Genomic DNA, 23810 nt, shown 5'->3' with positions numbered 1-23810 from the left:
AGTATAAAATGCTCTTTTGTCTCCTATTTAAATTAGGATGTAAAAGCATTGGGGTGGCTCAGAAGAGATTTGCTAGATTGATACAAAACAAAGAACTGCAGATGTCAGCGGTCTGAAAGGAAAGCAGAAAGTGCTGGAGAAACTCAGCAAGTCTGACAGCACCTGAGGAAAGAAAGCAGAGTTAATGTTGCAAGTCCAGTGACTCCTCATCCAAACACATTGAAGAAGATCTTCTCCTCTCTCCCACAGTGTTTCTATTCACACCTTTCTTCTTTTTCTCCATCGTTACTTCGGTTTTCTCACCTCGTACTTGACAAAACCTTTGCCGAAACCAATTCTGATTAAGAGTCACCATACTGGAAACGCTAACTCTGTTGGCTTCCCACAGAGTCAAAAACTGTGATGGAGTGGGGTTTCAGAGTGGGGGTTCCCTTAAAGCAGATAAAAATGACAATATGGGATAGGGAGGGCAGGAATGATTAATATGTGAGGCATATGCTCAAAATGTCGACTCTCCTGCTTCTCAGATGCTGCTTGACTGGCTGTGCTTTTCCAGCACAAGGCATTTTTTTGTTCTGATCTCCAGCATCTGCAGTCTTCACTTTATCCCTGTCTTCCCACAGATGCTGAGTTTCTCCAGCAAGTCCTGTTTTTGTTCACTAGATTGATACCGGAATGTGTGGGTTGTCTTATGCCCGAAGATTGGACAGATTAGACTTGTTTTCATGGAGGTTGGAAGAGTGAAGAGTGATTTGATCGAAGGAGAGACAGTGATGTAGTGCACTTCAAAGGTAATGCAGAGCCCCAAACAAATGTTTTGGGTACATGGGTTTGAATCCCATCATGGCAAATGGTGAGATTTGAATTCAATGAAACCTTGATTAAAGAGTTAGTCTAATGATAACTATGTAACCACTGTCAATTGTCATGAAAAATCCATCTGGTTCACTAACATTCTTCAAAAAGAGAAGTAGCCATCTTTACCAGATCTCCCCTACATGTGACACCACACAAAGCAATGTGTTTGATCACTTAAATCTCCACAAGGCAATTGGGGCTATAAATACTGGCCTGACCAGAGATATCCTCATCCCATCAATGAATAAAAAGCAATTTAAGACTGGGAAGGTCTTGACAAGGATGTTGTTGAAAGGAGAGGCCAGACTTAGGCATACTGCTCAAAAATTAGGGTTGCCCAGTTAGGGCAGAGATGGGGAGCCTTTTATCTCTCTAAAGGTAGTATGATTTTGGAACTGTACAAGTTGTAGGAGTTAGGGTCACTGAATATTTTTACTTCAGAGGCAGATAGAATCTTGCTATGCAGGGGAATCAGAGGGAGCAGTAGATGTCTCAATAATCAATCTCACATTTTAATTTTATTTTGCTGGGAGATGTTATGCCAAAGTAGATGGTTGGAGTTATAGTACAGATCAGCCATGATCTGATTGAATTCGAGGGACTGCACAGTGAACTTAAAATCCCTACAGTGAGGAAGAAGGCCACTTGGCCCATTGAGTCCACACCAACCCTCCAAACAGCATCCCACCCAGATCCACCTCACTACTCTATCCCCATAAACCTGCATTCCCATGGCTAACTCAGTAACCTGTGCATCCCTGCACATTATGGGGCAGTTTAGCGCGGCCAATCCACCTTACCTGCACATTTTTGGACTGTGGGAGGAAACAAAAGCACCCAGGGAGATGTGGGGAGAATGTGCAAACTCCACACAGGCAGTCAACCAAGGGTGAAATCAAACCCAGGTTTCTGGTGCTGTGAGGCAGCAGTGCTACCACTGAGACACCTTGTTGCTCCTTCTTGTTCCTGTGTTTCTGTGTTCCTTACTATATTGCAACAAAACCTGTTGCTGATATTAAAAAATGGCTGCCTGATCACAATTCAGAAAGACTAACCTACATGTGAGGCAGCTGCTGTGACGTCTATGTTCCTATCTCTGAGTGGAATGAAAGATTTTGAACATGCATTTTTTATTTATTCATTCCTGCAATGCAGACATTGCCAGTAGTTATTGTCCCTAGCTGCCCTTGAGAAGATAGTGTTGAGTCGCCATTGTGAATTGCTGCAATACAGTGTGAATGAATTGCAGTGTAGCTGGGTTCACAGTGCTTTTAGGAAAAGAATGCGTGGATAGTGACCCTGTCACCATGAAGGAGTGGTAATACATTTCCATGTTGAGATGCTGTGTGACTTGGCTGTGGGCATGCATGTATCGGTGGTTGTATGCATCAGATATTCTTGCCTTCAAGGTGTTAGAGATCACAGGTTTGAATGAAGCTGTCAGAGTGAGTTACTACAATGCTTCTTATAGATGGTATATGCTGAAGTCACTGTGTCAGTGATGGAGAGAGTGAATGTTTGAGGATGTGGTCCGGATTAAGCGGGCTACTTTGGCCTGGATGGTGTCCAGCTTCTTGAGTGTTGTAGGAGCTGCATTTTTCCAGGCATGTGGAGAATATTCTTCTACTTGGGGAGTTAGGAGATGACTTACTCACCACAGAATTCCTAACCTTTGACCAGCTCTTGCAGCCATCGAATTTATATTGCTGCTCCAATTTAATTTTTGATCCATGGTAATCCCCAGAATGTTGATAATCAGGAATTCAATGATAGCAATGCCATTGAACATCAAGAAGTTATGGTTAGATTCTCCCTTGTTGTTGACAGTCACTGCCTGTCACTCGTGTGGTACAAAAGTTATCTGCCACTTGTCATTTCAAGCCTGGATATTGTCCAACTCTTCCTGCATTTGGACATGAATTGTTTAAGTATCGCTAATTGAAGTCATGAATTGTGCATAATATCATGCAATCATCAGCAAAAATCCATCTTTCATGGAAATGTAGAAACTAGTATCAAGGGTAGACCATTCAGCTCTTTGAGTCTGCTCCATCATTCAATATGATCATGACTGATCCTCTATCTCTTGCTTTCTCCCCCAATCTCTTTAAATTGAAATAATCAAACAATGTTGATCTTGCTAATGGTAATCTTGTTTTGTGCACCTACTGTGCAGCCATAACCCTGTATTGCCTTCTTCTGTCTAAGCACTCTATGACCTGTATGATTTTGCTTGCTGTGATCTGCCTGTACTGCTCTCAGAACAAAACATTTCACTGTACTTAGGTACATGTGACAGCAATAAATCAAATCAAATCAAACCTTTGATGCCTAATGACAGAGGCAGGGCCTAGATCATAAGTCTCACTCCTGTAGAGAATTCCTGAGACCAAGATTTTGGATTAGATTCCCTACAGTGTGGAAACAGGCCCTTCAGCCCAACCAGTCCACACTCATCATCCGTAGAGCAACCCATCCAGACCCACTACCCTACACCTATCACTATGGACAATTTAGCATGGTCAATTCACTTAACCTGCATATCTTTGGATTGTGGGAGGAAACCGGAGCACCTGGAGGAAACCCGCACAGACACGGGGAGAATGTGCAAACTCAATACAGACAGTTGCCCGAGTCGGGAATTGAACCCCCCGCTCCCTGGCGCTGAGGCAACAGTGCTAACCACTGAGCCACCATGCTGCCACAATGAAAGACTTCTAACAGACACAGCCATTTTCTTTTGGGATCACTGGGGTTCTATGGAAATTTAGGTAAAAACAATGACTGCAGATGCTGGAAACCAGATTCTGGATCAGTGGTGCTGGAAGAGCACAGCAGTTCAGGCAGCATCCAACGAGCAGCAAAATCGACGTTTCGGGCAAAAGCCCTTCATCAGGAATAAAGGCAGTGAGCTGGAAGCATGGAGAGATAAGCTAGAAGAGGGTGGGGTGGGGAGTGAGTAGCATAGAGTACAATGATAGGTCAGGGAGGAGAGGGTGGAGTGGATAGGTGGAAAAGAAGATAGGCAGGTCGGACAAGTCCGGACAAGTCATGGGGACAGTGCTGAACTGGAAGTTTGAAACTAGGATGAGGTGGGGGAAGGGGAAATGAGGAAGCTGTTAAGTCCACATTGATGCCCTGGGGTTGAAGTGTTCCGAGGCAGAAGATGAGGCGTTCTTCCTCCAGGCGTCTGGTGGTGAGGGAGCGGTGGTGAAGGAGGCCCAGGACCTCCATGTCCTTGGCAGAGTGGGAGGGGAAGTTGAAATGTTGGGCCACGGGGCGGTGTGGTTGATTGGTGTGGTTGATTGGTTGATTAGAGATGTTCCCTAAAGCGCTCTGCTAGGAGACGCCCAGTCTCCCCAATGTAGAGGAGACCGCATCGGGAGCAATTTCTTTGGAAATTTCCCTTCCCACTGTGATTCCCATTGACTCCAATTTTGCTAGGACCTTTGGTACTGTACGCGGTCAAATGCTTTCTCAATGTTAGAGGTAGTCATTCTCACCACCTTCCTGGATTTTAGCTATCGCCCACACGTGGAACAAAATGGTAATAAGATCAGGAGCTGAGTGGTCCTGACCAAACTGACATTAAGTGAACAGGGTTTCATGCTGAGCAAATATTGCATGGCCGTCCTGTCACCGACCCCTTCCAATACTTTGACAAGAGTGAACTGACAGGATGGTAATTGATCAGGTTGGATACCATCTGCTGTTTTATGGACAGGACACACATCAGTAGTTTTCCACATTGCTGGATTGACATCAGCATTGTGAATTCTTAGGAAACGCATTATCACAAATTGCCTCAAAGAAGCGTGATGGGATTTATGATTTTCAATACGATAAAGAAATGGGCAGAATCTCAAAGTTGCAACCTATACAGTTGCTCACTCTCCAAATATATATTCAAGAGTCAGCTGGATGACATTTCTGACAGCTGTAGCTCCCATTAAAGCATGTGGCGTTCCATGGGAATATGCAAGCTTCAGATTTCTGTTTGAAGAGTACACATTCCGTGACTTTCCACTTGCCATGTGTACCTTAAAAACAGAAAGCCTCCATAACCTACAGCGAATCAAAAGCAGCAGACGCCTCACATCAGCAACTGAGCATGTAATCTAAGCTGACACATTGAGAATGTCAGAGATGGCACCTATTGGATAAAAGCTTAAACTAAAGCTCTTCCATCCCTCTCAGTTGAATGTAACAGATTTCACTTCACTAAGGTAAAGAAGAACGCAGGCTCTCCAGGGATTCCAGCGAATGGTCATCCTCAGCCCAGCAGTAGGGAAAGGACAGATTAGCTGGATGGTTATCTCATTACTGTTGATGTGATCTTCCAGGGTCCATGTTAGCTGCAGCATCCGCCAATCCCACAGTTAGTGAGAATTTTTTCACAGGCAGGGGAGCAATGGAGACATTGGCTTGATGGAGAGGCTCCATAGTAGGTAGTTTAAGTCCTGAATAAGAATTTTCTGGTCTGTACAGAGCTGCACAGGGACTGGACTGACAAAAGCATCTTTCACAGAGCTACTGGGGGAGAAATGTCTGTCTCCTGAAAAATATTCTGTCTAAAGTTCCTACAATTTCAAAGCAAGTTCTCTAGTAATGACACACTTGGGGCATATTAATGACATGCTCAGATAACCTATTTAAAAAATATCACTTGTTAGCAAAGTGATTGGCGGCACGGTGGCACGGTGGTTAGCACTGCTGCCTCACAGCGCCAGGGACCTGGGTTCAATTCCCGCCTCAGGCGACTGACTGTGTGGAGTTTGCACATTCTCCCCGTGTCTGTGTGGGTTTCCTCCGGGTGCTCCGGTTTCCTCCCACAGTCCAAAGATGTGCGGGTTAGGTGAATTGGTCATGCTAAATTGCCCATAGTGTTAGGTAAGGGGTATATGTAGGGGTATGGGTGGGTTGCGCTTCGGCGGGTCGGTGTGGACTTGTTGGGCCGAAGGGCCTGTTTCCACACTGTAAGTAATCTAATCTAATCTAAAGTAATGTCACAGGAGATTCATTAATTCTCAGTCAAATAAATGTGTGTGTCTTTTGTTTTTTATTTAATTACTTTGGTTGCATGGGCAAACTGGGTAGCCCAATTGTGCACAGCAAGATCCCAAATGCAGCAGAGCAGATGACCCAATAATCTGCTTGGCTGGAGTTATTTGAGGGATAGATGCTGGCCAGAACATTCTTGCTAGTATCTCCTTTTCCTCTTTGTACAGATCTCACATTTCTTAAAACCATCTTTGAGCTGACGTCTTCAATTTATATTTATGAACTTCCAAGAACTCTTTGCTCCCGTGTTCCCATTGAATTCCTCTGATAGAAATTCCACCCACTTTTAAGGATTCAGTTGTCTTCCTGTAAATTCAGTTGAGAGTGGAGAAGTGATCCCACTGAAACATGTAAAAATTCTTAAGGGATCGGCACGTACTATAAAATGTTTTGCTTGGCGGGGATGGTCTTTGGGGACTAAAACCAGAAGAAATGTCTTCACTCACTGGGTTGTAGATATTTGGAATTGTCTACCCCAGAGCGCTGTGGGTATCCAGCAATTGAACATCATAGAGATTGTATCCAAATATTTATAAGACTATAAGACATACGAGCAGAAATTAAACCATTCAACCCATCAAATCGGCTCCACCATTCAATCATGGCTGATATGTTTCTCAACCCCATTGTCCCACTTTCTCCCTGTAACCCCCGATCCCTAGCTGGGGGAACTACTGGGTCATAACCTCCTGGGTGCCCATACTGCCACTACCAGAGCTCCAACAAACCAGATTGAAAGATGGTGGGCACTGACAATTGAGTGACAGTTGCCGATAGCCAGAGGCTAACTGTTAGGACATTGCATTGACCGTGGACATATCAGGTTATGTTCTTTGGGTTGTAGAACTGAGAAATTGAACATTACTTAAATTGGGGAAAACTGTGGAAAGCTGTAGCGTGGAGGGATTTGGAAGTCCAAATGCATAAATCACAAAAAAGCCATCATCAAGCTCAGCGGGTCACGGTAAAGGCTTTCATTTGAAAAGAAATAGAGTATAAAAGTAAGAAGGTCTTGTTAAACTATGCCATGCACTCGTCAGATCACAGTTGGAACACTGTGAATAGTTTTGGGGCCCTTATTCAATGATAGACATGCTGATGTTGGAAACAGTCCAGAGAAGGTTCAGCAATCCAAGTATGGAAAGATTTATCCAAGGAGGATAAGTTGAGTGGGATTTAGAAGTATGACAGACAACCAAATTGCAGTATATAAAATTCTTAGGGAACTTGACAGGGGAAATTGTTTCTCTTGTGAAAGAATCTAAGAGCAGAAATCTCATGTTAGATGACCAGATAAGACCAAGATGAGGAGGAATTTCTTCTCAGATGCTAATAACTCTGGAATTCTTCACCACAAATGGCTGTTGTATCTAAGTCATTTAAGTATATTCAAAACAGATTTCCAATTAGTAAGGGTTGTAAGGAAAGGCAGGAAAGTGGGGTTGAGGGTTATCAGATTTGCCATGATGTCATTGAATAGTGTAGCAGACTTGATGGGCTGAATGTCTTACTTCTACTCTTGTGTCTTATAGTCTTATGGACATTGATCATTCAGCTGACTGAGACTAAAGAGGTCTGCAAAAGTTCTGCTCCTTCTCAGCCCCCTGCCCTGCTCTGTGGCAAATAAGGCAGAGTCTGCCAGGCCAGAGTGGGGTTCCTCACACTGTTCATCACCACAATGCAAACCCTCGTCTCACCAGACAATAGACTGACAAAAAGAGAGAGAACCAAGAGATATGAGGATGCTGCAGGAAAATGGAGTTGAAGTCAATGTCGAAGGGTGGTTAAGAAAGCATTTAGCATGCTTGCCTTCATTGCTCAGACCTTTGAGTTGGGACGAAACATTGAGGTTGTGCAGAATGTTGGTGAGGCCTCTTCTGGACTACAGTGTCCATTTCTGGTCACCCTTTTATAGGAAGGTTATTAGTAAGTTAGAGAAAGTTCAGAAAATTTTTACCAGGGTGTGGTGAAAATGGGGGGTTGGGGTTATAAGGAGAGGCTGAAGAAGCTAGGACTTTCTTCACTGGAGTATAGGAGGCTGAGGGATGACCTTATAGAGGTTTATAAAATCATGAGGGATTGAGATAAGGTGAATGGCAGGTGTATTTTTCCGAGGGTTGGGGAGTTCGAGACTAGGAGGCATATTTTTAAGGTAGAGGAGAAAGATTTAGAAAAGACATGAGGGGCAAATTTATTTACACAGACAGTACAATGAGCTTCCAGAGGAATTGGTGAATGCAGGTACACTTTCAAAGTTCCAAAGATTAGATTAGATTACTTACAGTGTGGAAACAGGCCCTTCGGCCCAACAAGTCCACACCGACCCGCCGAAGCGCAACCCACCCATACCCCTACATTTACCCCTTACCTAACACTACAGGCAATTTAGCATGGCCAATTCACATGACCCGCACATCTTTGGACTGTGGGAAGAAACCGGAGCACCCGGAGGAAACCCACGCAGACACGGGGAGAATGTGCAAACTCCACACAGTCTGTCGCCTGAGTCGGGAATTGAACCCGGGTCTCAGGCGCTGTGAGGCAGCAGTGCTAACCACTGTGCCACCGTGCTGCCCAAAAGATATGCGGGGTAAGTACATGAATAAGAAATGTTGGAAAGATATGGACCAAGCGCAGGCAGGTAGGGCGAGTTTAATTTGGGATTATGATCCGCATGGATTAGTTTGACCAAAAAGTCTGTTTCCATGATGTTTGTCTTAAAGACTCTATGACTCAAAGATCAGCCATGACGATGTTGAAAACAAAGCAGACTTAAAGAGCTGAATAGCTTGTTCCTGCTTCTATTTCTTATGCTCCTCAGCACATTTATAATGGGAATGACTTGGGTAAAGCAGTCATACTGTACTTCCACACTCTGACTTCTGGTGGTGTTGTGCACTAAACATTCCTTTTGCAGTTTTCATTACTCATCACACACTTCATTGCACAACACCGAGCTGCCAAGTTGAAAACGAGCCATTTGGCCCAACCAGTCTGTGCTGATGTTTATCCCTCACAAGTGCAAAACTGATTCATTGTGGCCAACTTGTGACTGTGTCGCTTCATTTCACTATCCTTAAACCATCTAGCTAACCTGTCCTTCCGGTAACTTCTGAGGATGAGTCACTTGATCTAAAACGTTAACTCTGATTTCTCACTACTGACGCTGCCAGACCTGTTGATCTTTACCAGCAATCTCTGTTTTTGTTGTCTCCTGGTAACTTTTTTCATCTTTCTGTGCAAGTTTCTTTCTCTCGATCTTGAATCCTTGATATTTAATGTTATATCGCTGTCACTATGTTATAGACCTTGGCCCATTCCTTCATCACCTTAAACATTTCGGTCAAATCTCCACTGCGCCAATTGAAACAGCTCCAATTTATAACAGAGAAGGTTGATTCTCATGTAAAAGGGCAAGATAGCACACACACAAACAGGAAGGAAATTATATTTTGAATGTTGTCTTTGATGTACATGCTTTTGGTTTTGAAATCCCTTCAAGGACTCATTTTCCCTCTATCCGATCTCCTTCTGTCTGACAGCTCTCAGAGATATTTGAGTTTCTGTAATCATGCCTTTATCCCTGATTTTCATCGATCCACTATGACAATGCTTCCAGCTGTGTAGGCCCTTGACCCTGCAATTCCTCCCCCAAACCTCACTGTCTCTCCACTCCTCCTCCTCCTCCTCCTCCCTTTGGAGACTTCTCAAAACCAAACACTTTTGGTCCCAATATCTCCTTGTGATGCCAGGGGTTAAATTGTATTTGGTATTTCTCTGAAAAATTCATTCACAGGATGAGCCTAAGCCAGCATTTATTGCCCATCCCTAATTGCCTGGAGGGCAGTTGAGAGTCAACCGCATTGCTGTGGGTCTGGAGTCACATGTAGGCCAGACCAGGTGAGGATGGCAGGTTTCCTTCCCGAGAGGATATGAGTGAGTCAGATGGGTTTTTCCAACCACTGAGAGTGGATTCATGGTCATCATTAGACTCTTAATTCCAGATTTTTTGTCAAATTCAGATTTTACCATGGTGGATTCTGAACCCAGGTTCTCAGAACATTTCCTGGGTTTCTGGATTAGCAGTCCAAACAATGACACTAGGCCTTTGCCTCCCTGAAGCACCTGTGAAGCATTGTGGTACATCAACAAAGGTGCAATATGAATCCAAGTTGTTGTTGTTAAATGCAATTCTGCTTTCTTCTCTATTTCCATTTAGGTATATTCCCAGCTGCGCACGGACCAGTGTACACAGCCACAAAGCATGGTGTAGTTGGATTCACCAGGGCTATAGCAGTAAGTACTCCTTTGTCATGATTTTCTTCCTTGGCCAAATGTTCTTTATGTGCCTTCACTGTTCATTTGACACTAGGATCAGGTGGAACCAGTGTTTTAAGTTTCTTTATGCTTTCTGTGTTTTGGTGCTGCAGAATACAGCAATCCAATCAATCGCTTGACAAAGGTCAGTATGTTTTACAAAATAAGAACATAAAAACCAGGAACAGGAGTAGGCCTTCTAGCCCCTAGAGCCTACTCCACCATTCTATAAGATCATGGCTGATCTTTTCATGGACTCAGCTCCACTTACCCGCCAACTCACCATAACCCTTCATTCCTTTACTGTTCAACAATCTATCTGTCTTTGCCTTAAAAACATTCAACGAGGTAGCCTCAACTGCTTCACTGGGCAGGGAATTCCACAGATTCATAACCCTTTGGGTAAAAAACGTTCCCTCTCAACTCAGTCCGAAATCAGCTCCCCTATATTTTGAGGATATACCCCCTAGTTCTAGTTTCACTTGCCAGTGGAAACAATTTTTTTGCTTCTATTTTACCTATTTAAGCCATCTGGTTCACCTAATGTCCTTCAAACAGGGAAATCTACTATCCTCACCTGGTCTGGACCATATGTGGTTGATTCTTAACTGCAATTCCAGATGGGCAATAAATGCTGGCCTAGCAGAAGTGCCAGTTTAAGTTTATAAGTTTCTGTAAGATCTCCCATCGTTCTTCTAATTTATAATGAGTATAGTCCCGGTAATTTCAATGTCTCCCCGTTAGTCAACCCTCTCAGCTCTAGAATCAACCGAGTGAACCTCCACTGCACCTTCTCCAGTGCCAGCACGTCCTTTGTCAAGTAAGGAGACCAAAACTGTTTTTATTCTTATCAACAGCATTTAGCGCAGGAGAAAGTGAGGACTGCAGATGTTGGAGACCAGAGTTGAAAAGTGTGGTGTTGGAAAAGCGCAGCAGGCCAGGCAGCATCCAAGGAGCAAGAGAATCGACGTTTTTGGTATGAGCCCTTCTTCAACCATTCCTGAAGAAGGGCTTATGCCCGAAATGTCGATTCTCCTGCTCCTTGGATGCTGCCTGGCCAGCTGTGCTTTTCCAGCAACACACTTTTCAACAACAGCACTTAGCTCAGCCAAGCCATCCAGGTGTCATTTAACATTGAAAAACAGAATACTGCAGATGCTGGAAACTTAGAACAAACATCCAGAATGCTGAAGAACTGAGCTGATCTTGCAACATCTGTACAGAGCGAAACAGAGTTAACGTTTTGAGACCCATATGACTCTTCTTCAGAATGGGATTCGTACCGACACGTTAATTCCATTTCTCTATCCACAGATACTGCCAGACCTCCTGAATCTAACATTAATGTGTCCAGTATGGCTCCCATTCTGATGAAGAATCATACTGGACTTGAAACTTTAACTCTGCTTCTGTCCTCAGATACTGCTGAATTTCTCTGTGCATGTATCATGTTTTATTTTCCATTCTTCACATCACTTGTCCCCATCATCTTGAGGGACATTGTGTTGAAGTAGAGACCTTCCCCCCTTCAAGTCTGGGATTGAGACTGCAGAACCCATTTTGCATAGTGACCTTAGTGGAGAGAATTTCATTTGGTTTGCCTTGATTGCATTTGAACCTTGACCCCACAAGATGGCCAGTGTCTAACTCACCATCCCATTCGGCCAACCCAGAACATGTTAAATCTTAATGTTAAGAACATAGAGCGTAGAATAGTACAGCATAGTACAGGACCTTTGGCCCATGATGCTGTGCCAAGCATTTATCTTAATCTATGATCAACTTAATCTACACTTCCTTCAATTTACTGCTGTCCATGTGTTTGTCCAGCAGTTGCTTGAATGTCCCTAGTGTACCTGAGTCTACTACCACTGCTGGCAGTGCATTGCACCCACCCATCACTCTTTGTGTAAAGAACCCACTTCTGACATCTCCCCACACTTCCATCCAAGCACCTTAAAATTATGGCCCCTCGTGACAGTCATTTGTGGGTGGCACGGTGGCACAGTGGTTAGCACTGCTGCCTCACAGCGCCAGAGACCCAGGTTCAATTCCCGCCTCAGTCGATTGGCTGTGTCGAGTTTGCACGTTCTCCCCGTGTCTGCGTGGGTTTCCTCCGGGTGCTCCGGTTTCCTCCCACAGTCCAAAGATGTGCGGGTCAGGTGAATTGGCCATGCTAAATTGCCCGTAGTGTTAGGTGAGGGGCAAATGTAGGGGTATGGGTGGGTTGCGCTTCGGCGGGTCGGTGTGGACTTGTTGGGCCGAAGGGCCTGTTTCCACACTGTAAGTAATCTAATCATTTCTGCCCTGGGGAAAGGTTTCTGGCTATCTACTGTATCTATGCTTCTCATTACCTTGTACACCTCTATCAAGTCACCTCTCGCTCTTCTTCTCTCCAATGTAAAAAGCCTTAGCTCACTCAACCTCTCTTCATAAGACATGCCTTCCAATCCAGGCAGCATCCTGGTAAATGAGGTTAATGTTATCAAGATGGATTTGTGCTGTTTTCCAGGGTTTCATGCCCTGGGCTATGAATGTCGTGAGGGCTCATTGGTGATCAGGGAAGGTGATTGTTGAAAATGACTTGTCCAAGAACACTGCACTGAGAAGGTTGGGTGCGATGCTGGACTCTTGACATTTATTGTAAACAAGAATCACCCCTGGTTGGGCCTAGTACAGGCAGAAAGAACAAATCTCCAAATGAGACTGACTTCTCAGCAATCTGGATGGGGTAAGGGAGAAGGTAACATTTCTGAAGGGTGGGTTCAGATCCTATCTTCCCAGGGATCCTCACTAGGTGCCCAGCCATGATTTGCTGTTGTTCTCTGACACATTAGGCAGCTCACTACAACCTTCTCAGGGGCAGCCAGAGATGGGCAGTAAGTGCTGGCCCAGTCAACAGCAGTGACATTCATGAGTGGGACCGTGCAGTCTGATAAACAGTAACTGTCTTGCGGCTTTTGTTCAGGCAACCTCGAAGCTTTTGGACTATGGAGTTCGGATCAACACAATTTGTCCAGCCTTTGTGGATACTCCGCTTTTGAACTCTGTGAATCAAGAGCAAATGATGGGACGATACTACGTACTCAAGGATACGGTGAAAAAGTTGATTCAACACTACGGGATATTGGAGTAAGTACATTTTGGGAAATGGAAGAGTGGTGTAAGAAGTCGACAACATCTGACAGGGAGTGAGTTGCTTCAAAGTTGGGGGAATTGGAGCGTGTTTGGATTCTATCAGAATGCTCCACACCAAACAACTAAACATCACAGAGCAACCTTGGTTATCCAAACATCAATTATCCGAAATTCAGATTATCCAAACATGATCTCAAGGTCCCGCAAAAACGTTATCTGTTATCTGGACAATCAATATCCAAATAAAATTCTCCCACCTATCTTGCTTGGATAATTAAGGTTGTTCTGTGCATATCTCCCCACAAGATGGTGGTAATCTGAAACATTCTTTTCTCCAGACAACCCATGGATACTATGGTTTGTCTTTTATTCACTCATGGGATGAGGGTTTCACTGGCTGGGCCAGCATTTACTATCCAGAGGTCAGGTAAGAGTCAACCATGTTGTTGTGGGTCTGGAGTCATGTTTAGGTCAAACCAGGTAAGGATGGCAGTTTCCTTCCTTAAAGGACATTAGTGAACCAGATTTTTTTTTCTGACAATCAACAATGGATTTGTGGAAGGGAAGTATTTCTGCAGAGCTGACTTATTCTTTGCAAATAAAACTTATCACTAATGCCTACTTCTCATTTATATTTCTCCTCCTCTATTACTGTTAGCAATCCTTTTGGAACTGACACCCTCACCAACTGTTCCACATGCTAATCCTCCCCACTTTTTCAACTGTGTCACCCTATCACTTTTCCAAATCCCTTCAGTTCTGAGGAAGAGTCACAATGGACTCGAAACCTTAAGTCAGCACAACATCAAAGATCGAAGGACCTGTACTGCGCTGTGGTGTTCCATGTCCTTTGTCTCCCCTCAGATGCAGCCAGATTAGCTGAGTTCATTCAGCACACTGTTTTTATTAAAGGAGGTTACAATACACAACAGCCTTACCCTCACTGGTCAATCAGCCTGAAAAGACTGAATGACCATCTCTATCCCTTGGATGGTCATCCTAACCCAACACTCTAGGGTCTGGGGCCATGGGCATGAGGGATACGGGGCAGGGGGGTTGGAAAAGCAGCCTGGCTCCCATTGCATCCCATATACTGGATTGGGTTAAAATTATCCTCATTGTTTCTAAATTCCCAGTTGGAGGAAGCAAGAACATAAATTTAGTTTGGACAGAAGGGCAAAATATATGTCAGTGTACACTGAAATTAAACAGAATATAACCATTCCCAACAATATTCCACACCAGGCTACAAAACATTTCCAAGAAGTCCTTTTTTAAGATGTTCTACAACTGTTATATTATTCTGACTTTTACGAATGGATCTTTATTGCTAAATCCGAAACATATGGAAATGTTGCATTGAGCAGCAACAACTTGCTTCTTACAACCTCTTTTAATGGAAGGATGTGTCACATAGCAGCTCACCAGAGTGTGATCAAAGATGATTTGGCACTGCATGAGGAAGTATTGGACAAATTATCAAAAGTGATGTTCGAATGATGTTAGAGATGTACAGACCCTTTGGTCCAACTCATCCATGCTCACTCTCTCGGAGGAGCAGGTAAGGGCTGTTCGGCTGTGTCTCCTTGTAGTCACGGTTAAGTTTTTTTTACGGTTTAAATTTAAAAGTTTTTTTAAAAGCGCGGAGCGGACCCGGAAGCTGGTGTAGCGCAAGCTTACCTGGGTAGGTTTTCCCAATAAAGGCGCGCAGGAAAGGAACCCGAGGCACTACGGGGTAGTGCCTCCCACCTGCCCTCCTCCTCTAATAATATGACCCGTTGTGGTAAGCAGGTAAGTGCTGCATTTTGCTTGTTTTATTCTTTAGACCTAGATTTTTTAAAGGTTACTTTTAGAGGGATGGCAGTGAAGGCAGCGCAATGTTCCTCTTGCAACATGTTTGAGGTGAGGGATGCCATATTCGTCCCTGCTGATTACACTTGCAGGAAGTGCACCCATCTCCAGCTCCTCCAATACCGTGTTAGGGAACTGGAGCTGGAGTTGGATGAACTTAGGATCATTCGGAAGGCAAAGGGGGTCATAGATCGGAGCTTTAGGGAAGTAGTAACTCCAAAGATTGCAGACAGATGAATGACAGTGAGGGGGACTGTGAGGAAGCAGCCAGTGCAGGGACCCCTGAGGTCGTTCCCCTCAAGAACAAGTATACCGTTTTGGATACTTGTGGGGGGGACGATTTACCAGCGGTAAGCGATGGGGTTCAGGCCTCTGGCACGGAGCCTGTCCCCGTTGCTCAGAAGGGAAGGGTGGGGAAGAGCAGAGTAATAGTTATTGGGGACTCGATAGTTCGGGGCACAGATAGGCGGTTTTGTGGGGGCGAGAGAGACTCACGATTGGTATGTTGCCTCCCAGCTGCAAGGGTACGTGATGTCTCTGATCGTGTTTTCTGGGTCCTTAAGTGGGAGGGGAAGCAGCCTGAAGTCGTGGTCCACATTGGCACCAACGACATAGGTAGGAAGCGGGATGAGGATGTTAGGCAGACTTCATGGAGCTAGATTGGAAGCTCAGAGCTAGAACAAACAGAGTTGTTGTCTCTGGTTTGTTACCCGTGCCACGTGATAGAGAGTTGAGGAATAGGGAGAGAGAGCAGTTAAATGCGTGGCTACAAGGATGGTGCAGGAGGGAGGGATTCCAGTATCTGGATAACTGGGGTTCTTTCTGGGGAAGTTGGGACCTCTATAAACAGGATGGTCTACACCTGAACCTGAGGGGCACCAGTATCCTTGGGAGGAGGTTTGCTGGTGCTCTTTGGGGGAGGTTTAAACTAACTGCAGGGGCATGGGAACCTGGACTGTAGCTTTAGGGTGCAGGACCTTGAGTGTAGGGAGGTTAGGAACATGGCATCAATCTCGAAGGAGGGTGCCTGTAAACAGGAAGGTGGCTTGAAGTGTGTATACTTCAATGCGAGAAATATACGAAATAAGGGAGGTGAACTTACAGCGTGGGTTGGTACCTGGGATTTCAATGTTGTGGCTATTATGGAGACATGGATAGAACAGGGACAGGAATGGCTGTTGCAGGTTCCAGAGTTTAAATGTTTTAGTAGGGTCAGAGGTGGGGGTAAAAGAGGGGGAGGTGTGGCATTGCTTGTCAAGGATAGTATTACAGCGGTGGAAAGGATGATGGATGAAGACTCACCATCTGAGGTAGTTTGGGCTGGGAAATAGGAAAGGTGAGGTCACCCTGTTAGGAGTTTTCTACAGGCCTCCTAATAGTCCTAGAGACATAGAAGAAAGGATTGCGAGGATGATTCAGGAGAAGAGTGAAAGTAATAGGGTGGTTGTTATGGGGGACTTTAACTTTCCAGATATTGACTGGGAAAGCTATAGCTTGAGTACGTTAGATGGGTCGGTGTTTGTCCAATGTGTGCAGGAGGGTTTCCTGACACAATATGTAGACAGGCCAACAAGAGGTGAGGCCATACTGGATTTGGTTCTGAGTAACGAACCAGGCCACATGTTAGAATTGGAGGTAGGTGAGCACTTTGGGGACAGTGACCACAATTCGGTGACTTTTACTCTAATGATGGAGAGGGATAAGTGTGCACTGCAGGGCAAGAGTTATAGCTGGGAGCAGGGAAATTATGATGCGGTGAGGCATGACTTAGGATGCGTGGCTTGGAAAAGTAGTCTTCAAGGGAAGGGTACAATCGATATGTGGAGCTTGTTCAAGGAGCAGCTATTGAGTGTCCTTGAAAAGTATGTACCTGTCAGGCAGGGAGGAAAGGGTCTTGTGAGGGAGCCATGGTTTCATAAGGAATTGGAATCCCTTGTTAAAGGGAAGAGGGTGGCCTATGTAAAGATGAGGCGTGAAGGTTCAATTGGGGCAATTGGGAGTTATAAGGTAGCCAGGAAGGATCTGAAGAGAGAGCTAAGAGCAGCAACGAGGGGACATGAAAAGTCCTTGGTTGGTAGGATTAGGGAAAACCCAAAGGCTTTCTGTAGGTATGTCAGGAATAAAAGAATGGCTAGGGTAGGAATAGATTCTCGGGAAGCAAGGGAGGAGATTGCAGAGCCATGGGCCTTGATTTTTATGTCCTCGTTGTCTACAGGAATAGTTCCAGAAGACTGGAGGATAACAAATGTGGTTCCCTTGTTCAAGAAGGGGAGTAGGGATAACCCTAGTAACTATAGGCTGGTGAAAGTCTTAGAGAGAATTGTAAGGGATAGAATTTATGAACATCTGGATAGGAATAATGTGATCAAGGATAGTCAGCATGGTTTTGTGAAGGGCAGGTCATGCCTCACAAACCTAATTGAATTCTTTGAGAAGGTGACTAATGAGGTGGACGAGGGTAAAGCGGTAGATGTGGTGTATATGGATTTTAGTAAGGCGTTTGATAAGGTTCCCCATGGTATGCTACTGCAAAAAATACGGAGGTCTGACATTGAGGGTGCGTTGGATGTTTGGATTAGGAATTGGCTGGCTGGAAGAAGACTGAGAGTAGTAGTTAATGGTAAAGGTTCATCTTGGAGTGCAGTTACTAGCGGTGTTCCGCAAGGATCTGTTATGGAACCATTGCTGTTTGTCATTTTTATAAATGACCTGGAGGAGGGGCTAGAAGGTTGGGTGAGCAAGTTTGCGGATGATACGAAAGTCAGTGGAGTTGTTGACAGTGAAGAAGGATGTGGCAGGTTACAATGCGATATAGATAAGCTGCAGAGCTGGGCAGAAAGGTGGCAAATGGAGTTCAATGTAGATAAGTGTGAAGTGATTCACTTTGGTAAGAGTAACAAGAAGATGGAGTACTGGGCTAATGGTCAGCTACTTGGTAGTGTGGATGAGCAGAGGGGTTTGGTGTCCATGTACACAGATCTCTGAAAGTTGCCACCCAGGTAAATAGTGCTATGAAGAAAGCATATGGCGTACTGGCTTTTATTGGTAGAGGAATTGAGTTCCTGAGTCCTGAGGTCATGTTGCAGTTGTATAAGAATCTGGTGCGGCCGCATCTGGAGTATTGTGTGCAGTTTTGGTCGCCATACTATCGGAACGATGTGGAGGCACTGGAATGGGTGCAGAGGAGGTTTACCAGGATGTTGCCTGGCATGGTAGGAAGATCGAATGAGGAAAGGCTGAGGCTCTTGGGGCTGTTTTCATTGGAGAAAAGAAGGTTTAGGGGTGACTTGATAGAGGTGCACAAGATGATTAGAGGTTTAGATAGGGTTGACAATGAGAACCTTTTTCCACGTATGGAGTCAGCTATTACGAGGGGGCATAGCTTTAAATTAAGGGGAGGTAGGTATAGGACAGATGTTAGGGGTAGATTCTTTACTCAGCGAGTCATGAGTTTATGGAATGCCCTGCCAGTAGCAGTGGTGGATTCTCCCTCTTTATGGGCATATAAATGGGCATAGGATAGGCATATGGAGGATAGTGGGCTAGTGTAGGTTAGGTGGGCTTGGATCGGCGCAACATCGCAGGCCAAAGGGCCTGTACTGCGCTGTATTTTCCTATGTTCTATGTTAACAGTTGTTCTACATTAATCTAGTCCCATTTACTAGCATTTGACCCATATCTCTCTAAAACCCTCCTATTCATATACCCATCCAGATGCCTTTTAAATTTTGTAATTGTACCAAACTCCACCACTTCCTCTGGCAGCTCATTCCATACTCACACCACCCTCTGCATGGAAAGGTTGCCCTTTAGGTCCCTTTTAAATCTTTCCTCTCTCACCTTAAACCTGTGTCCTCTAGTTTTGGACTCCCCTACCCTGGAGAAAAGACCTTAACTATTTATCCAATGTATGCCCCTCCTGATTTTAGAAACTTCAATTAGGTCACTCTTCATCCTCTTGCACTCCAGGGAAAATAGCTCCAACTTATTCAGCCTCTCCCTGTTGCTCAAACCCTCCAATCTTGGTAATATCCTTTTAAATCTTTTCCAAACCCTTTCAAGTTTCATGACATCTATTTTAAGGAGACTCTTAAAAGATAAATCGAGGGCAGAGTATTTTAAGAAAGCCCAATATCACTGAGGGCGTGGCTTCCAATGGTGGAACCTTGTGAGGCACAAGACACCAGAACAAGAAGGACACAGAGCTTTAGGGGTCTTCGTTTGGTTGGTCAGTCAGTGAGGAAGAGGTCATGGAGGGATTTGAACACTAGGATGGGAGTTTAATGTCGACCCATTGCTGGAGTCTTAACTCTGTGAGTATTGGGCTGAATGAGAATTGTTAATGGGCAGATGACAGTGATCTAAATAAGCAATGATTGACACTTGCAAGGCTACCCAGAAGAGAACTGGTGCATCCTATCCCTGTAATGAACAATCGTAGTCAAGCATGAAACCACAATAATAAACTTTAACACCGCTGCTCTGTACTATAATACTGCCTTTGTACCGTAGTACTGACTTTGGCTTGGTTTCATGATGATTCCAATTTTGGCACATTTGGTTCAAATTAGAGTCAAGCTGTACAATAACAAGAGGTTAGAGCTGGATGCAATAGTAATGAGTGACTCAACTTAGCAGGTAGTCATTTTTACTTGGAATTAACATTGTGCAAGCACAGTCTGATGTGACTTAATGTAGATGCACCTGAATTATTTCAACCAAGGAATACATGTCCTCATAATTTAATCCCTTGTATCAATCCAGTAAAGCTGCATTGTACAGCCTTCAGAGCCAATATATCTTTGCTGGCTTGTCATGGCCAGACTGAAAATAAAGGAGATCATATATTTCTGTAACATGACCTTTGTGGTCCAACCAATTAGAGAGAGACACCAATTTTCTTTTTAGCTTTTTAATTTTTCAGAGAAGTTTTATTTCTGAGAAATCTTTTATAAATATGACTATTTAAAAATATCAAACTTCCAGCCCTACTTTCGAGGTGCCCTTGAAATAATCCCCCTCACTATGAATATATAAAAGAAACAGCATGGAAATCTGTAGCTCATTAAGTTCCTGAAAAATGAAAGTATGTTCATATGTCATAGACGCCTCTGAGGATGACTCTCGGAGGATTTCTGACCTAACTTATGAATTAGACTTTTCCAGATGCCAGTCAACTACATTGGTTTTAAAATTGATACAAAACAAAGTGGTGCCAAATATAAGCCTGATTACCTGGCATCGATTTTGCTCCTGGGACAAGTTTCACCCCTCATAGTTTCACCGTATAGCAAAGAGGTTTCTGTGGCAATACTTCCCATTGTCACTGTGATTTTAGAAATCTCATGTCTTCAAAAGTACAATGGGAAAGGTGACTTGGCCCATTGATTCTATTCTTCCATGGAAACCTATCAGACCATCACTTCTCCAACTCTTATTGACTCCAGTCTCCATTTCCACAAATCCATCTACTTGTATTTGAACCAGAGGGGTACTAATATCCTGGGTGGGAAATTTGCTAGTGCTATTCAGGGTGGTTTGAACTAGCTCAGCAGGGGGATGGGATCCTGTGGTGTCGTTCCAGTACACAGGAGGATGAGAGTAGGGAGGACATGGACAGGATTTCACGGTCACAGAAGTGTGCTGGCAGACAGCAAGCTAGTCTGAAGTGTGGCTACTTGAATGCAAGGACTGTTGGGAATAAGGTAGATGAGCTTGCAGCATGGATAGGCATCTGGGACTTTGATGTTGTGGCCATTTCGGAGACATGGATAGAGCAGGGTGAGGAATGGATGTTGCAGGTTCCAGGATTTAGATCTTTCATTAAAAACAGGGAAGATGGTAAAAGAGGGGGAGGTGTGGCCTTGTTAGTCAAGGACAATACAGTGGTAGCTGAAAGAACTTTTGACAAGGACTCATCTACTGAGATATTATGGGCTGAGGTTAGAAACAGGAGAGGAGAGGCCACACTGCTGGGAGCTTTTTAATAGGCTTTCGCAAAGTTCCAGGGTGATGGAGGAGAGGATCGGCAAAATAATTCTGGATAGGAGTGAAAGGAATAGGGTGGTCATAATAGGGGACTTTAACTTCCCCAACATTGATTGGAAATGCTATAACTCTAGCACGTTGGATGGGTCAGTTTTAGTCCAATGTGTACAGGAGGGTTTCCTGACACAGTATGTCAAAGGCCAACAAGCGGGGAGGCCCCACTGGATCTGGTACTTGGTAATGAACCAGGCCAGCTGTTTGATTTAGTTGTACGTGAGTACTTTGGAGAGAGTGACCATAATTCAGTCACATTTAGTATAGCGATGGAAAGGGATAGGTACATGTCACATGGCAAGAGTTATCGATGAGGGAAGGGCAATTATAATGCCATTAGGCAAGATTTAGGAGGTATAGAATGGGGTAGCAAAATGCAGGGGATGGGGACAATCGAAATGTGGAGCTAGTTTAAGCAGGATATTGTGTGTCCTTGATAGTTGTGTCCCTGTCAGGCAGGGAGGAAGTGATAAGGTAAGGGAACCATGGTTTAATAAAGAAATTGTATTTCTTGTTAAGTGGAAGAGGGAGGCTTATGTGACGTTGAGACGGGATGTTTCAGATGAGGCTATGGAGAGTTACAGATTAGCTAGGAAGGATTTATAAAGAGAGTTAAGAAGAGCAAGGAGGTGACATGAGCAGTCTTTAACAGGTAGAATAAAGGAGAACCCTAAACCCTTCTGTAGGTATGTGAGGAATAAATGGATGACTAGGGTAGGAATAGGGCCCATCAAAGACAGAAGTGGGAAGTTGTGTGTGGACCGTATAATGATCAGAGAGGTGCTAAATGAATATTTCTCATCTGTTTTCACTCAGGAAAAGGAGAATAGTGTAGGGGAGAAGACTGAGATACTTGCTATCAGACTAGAAAGGATTAAAGCTCGTAAGGAGGAGGTGTCATCAATTCTAGAAGGCATTAAAGTAGATGGGTCCCCTGGGCTAGATGGGATTTATCTAAGGATTCTCTGGGAAGCTAAGGAGGAGATGGAGGAATCTTTAGCCTTGATCTTTGAGTCATCATTGTCTTCAGGTTTGGTACCAGAGGATTGGAGGCTTGCAAATGTTGTGCCTTTGTTCAAGAAGGGCAGTAGAAATGACCCAGGTAATTATAGACCAGTGAGCCTTATGCCTGTTGTTGGAAATGTTTTGGAAAGAGTTATAAGAGATAAGATTTATAATCATCTAGCAAGTGACAGTTTGATTGGAGATAGTCAACATGGTTTCGTCAAGGGCAGGTCATGTCTCACAAACTTGGTTGAGTTTTTTGAGAAGGTGACCAAACATGTAAATGAGGGTAGGGCAGTTGACATGGTGCACATGGACTTCAACAAAGCCTTTGATAAGGTTCCACATGATAAACTTTTGGAGAAAATGCAGAGGCATGGGATTGAGGGTGATTGAGCAGTTTGGATTAGAAACGGACTTTCTGTAAAAAGGCAGCGAGTGGTGGTTGATGGAAAATATTCAGCCTGAAGTCCAGTTACTAGTGGTCTGCCACAAGGATCTGTTTTGGGACCACTGCTGTTTGTCATTTTTATAAATGATTTGGGTTAGTAAGTTTGCAGATGACACTAAAGATGGTGGAGTGGTAGAAGGTGTGGAAGAATGTTGCAGGTTGCAGGAGGACTTGGATAAACTGCAGAATTGGGCTGAGAGGTGGCAAGTGGAGTTCAATGCAGATAGATATGAGGAGATTCACTTTGGCGAGAATAACAGGAAGGCAGAATACTGGGTGAATGGAAAGATTCTTGGTAGTGTGGACGTGCAGAGGGATCTTGGTGTCCATGTACATTGATCCCTGAAAGTTACCACCCAGGTGGATATCTTCGAGGAGAAAGTGAGGTCTGCAGATGCTGGAGATCAGAGCTGAAAATGTGTTGCTGGAAAAGCGCAGCAGGTCAGGCAGCATCCAAGGAACAAGAAATTCGACGTTTCGGGCATAAGTCCTTCATCAGGAATGAGGAAAGTGTGTCCAGCAGGAGAGAGATGAAGAGAGCTTCTTCAAGGAAGACATCCTTGCAAGAGGATTCGCAGTAGGTTAAAATCTTCGAGGAAAAAGTGAGGTCTGCAGATGCTGGAGATCAGAGCTGAAAGTGTGTTGCTGGAAAAGCGCAGCAGGTCAGGCAGCATCCAAGGAACAAGAAATTCGATGTTTCGGGCATAAGCACTTCATTAGGAATGAGGAGAGTATGTCCAGCAGGAGAGGGAGGAAGAGAGCTTCTTCAAGGAAGGCATCCTTGCAAGAGAATTCGCAGATAGGGTGGACAGTGAAAATAATTTTTCCTAGGATGATGATGTTGGCTTGTACAAAGGGGCATAGCTGCAAATAGAGGGGTAATAGATTTAGGACAGATGTCAGAGGCAGGTTCTTTACTCAGAGAGTGGTAAGGGCATGGAATGCTCTGCCTGCCAATATAGTTAATGTAGCCACATTGGGGGCATTTAAACTGTCACTAGATAAACATATGGATGATGATGAGATGGTGTAGGGGGATGGTCTTAGATTAGTTCACAGGTCGGCGCAGCATCGAGGGCCGAAGGGC

General features: G+C 44.3%; 1 protein-coding gene across 1 annotated transcript in view; it reads left to right on the top strand.

The window, feature by feature from the left end:
• LOC132826800 (15-hydroxyprostaglandin dehydrogenase [NAD(+)]-like) overlaps window positions 1-23810 on the top strand; it is a 67359-nt gene that overhangs the window by 40810 nt on the left and 2739 nt on the right. The window contains exons 5-6 of the mRNA XM_060843038.1: window positions 10139-10215; window positions 13205-13368. Of these exons, the coding sequence (XP_060699021.1) occupies window positions 10139-10215; window positions 13205-13368 (241 nt within the window). The remainder of the gene's footprint in view (window positions 1-10138; window positions 10216-13204; window positions 13369-23810) is intronic.

This window comes from Hemiscyllium ocellatum, chromosome 2, assembly GCF_020745735.1.
Source record: "Hemiscyllium ocellatum isolate sHemOce1 chromosome 2, sHemOce1.pat.X.cur, whole genome shotgun sequence".
Lineage (NCBI taxonomy): Eukaryota > Metazoa > Chordata > Chondrichthyes > Orectolobiformes > Hemiscylliidae > Hemiscyllium > Hemiscyllium ocellatum.
This window is presented reverse-complemented; position numbering and strand designations above follow the sequence as displayed.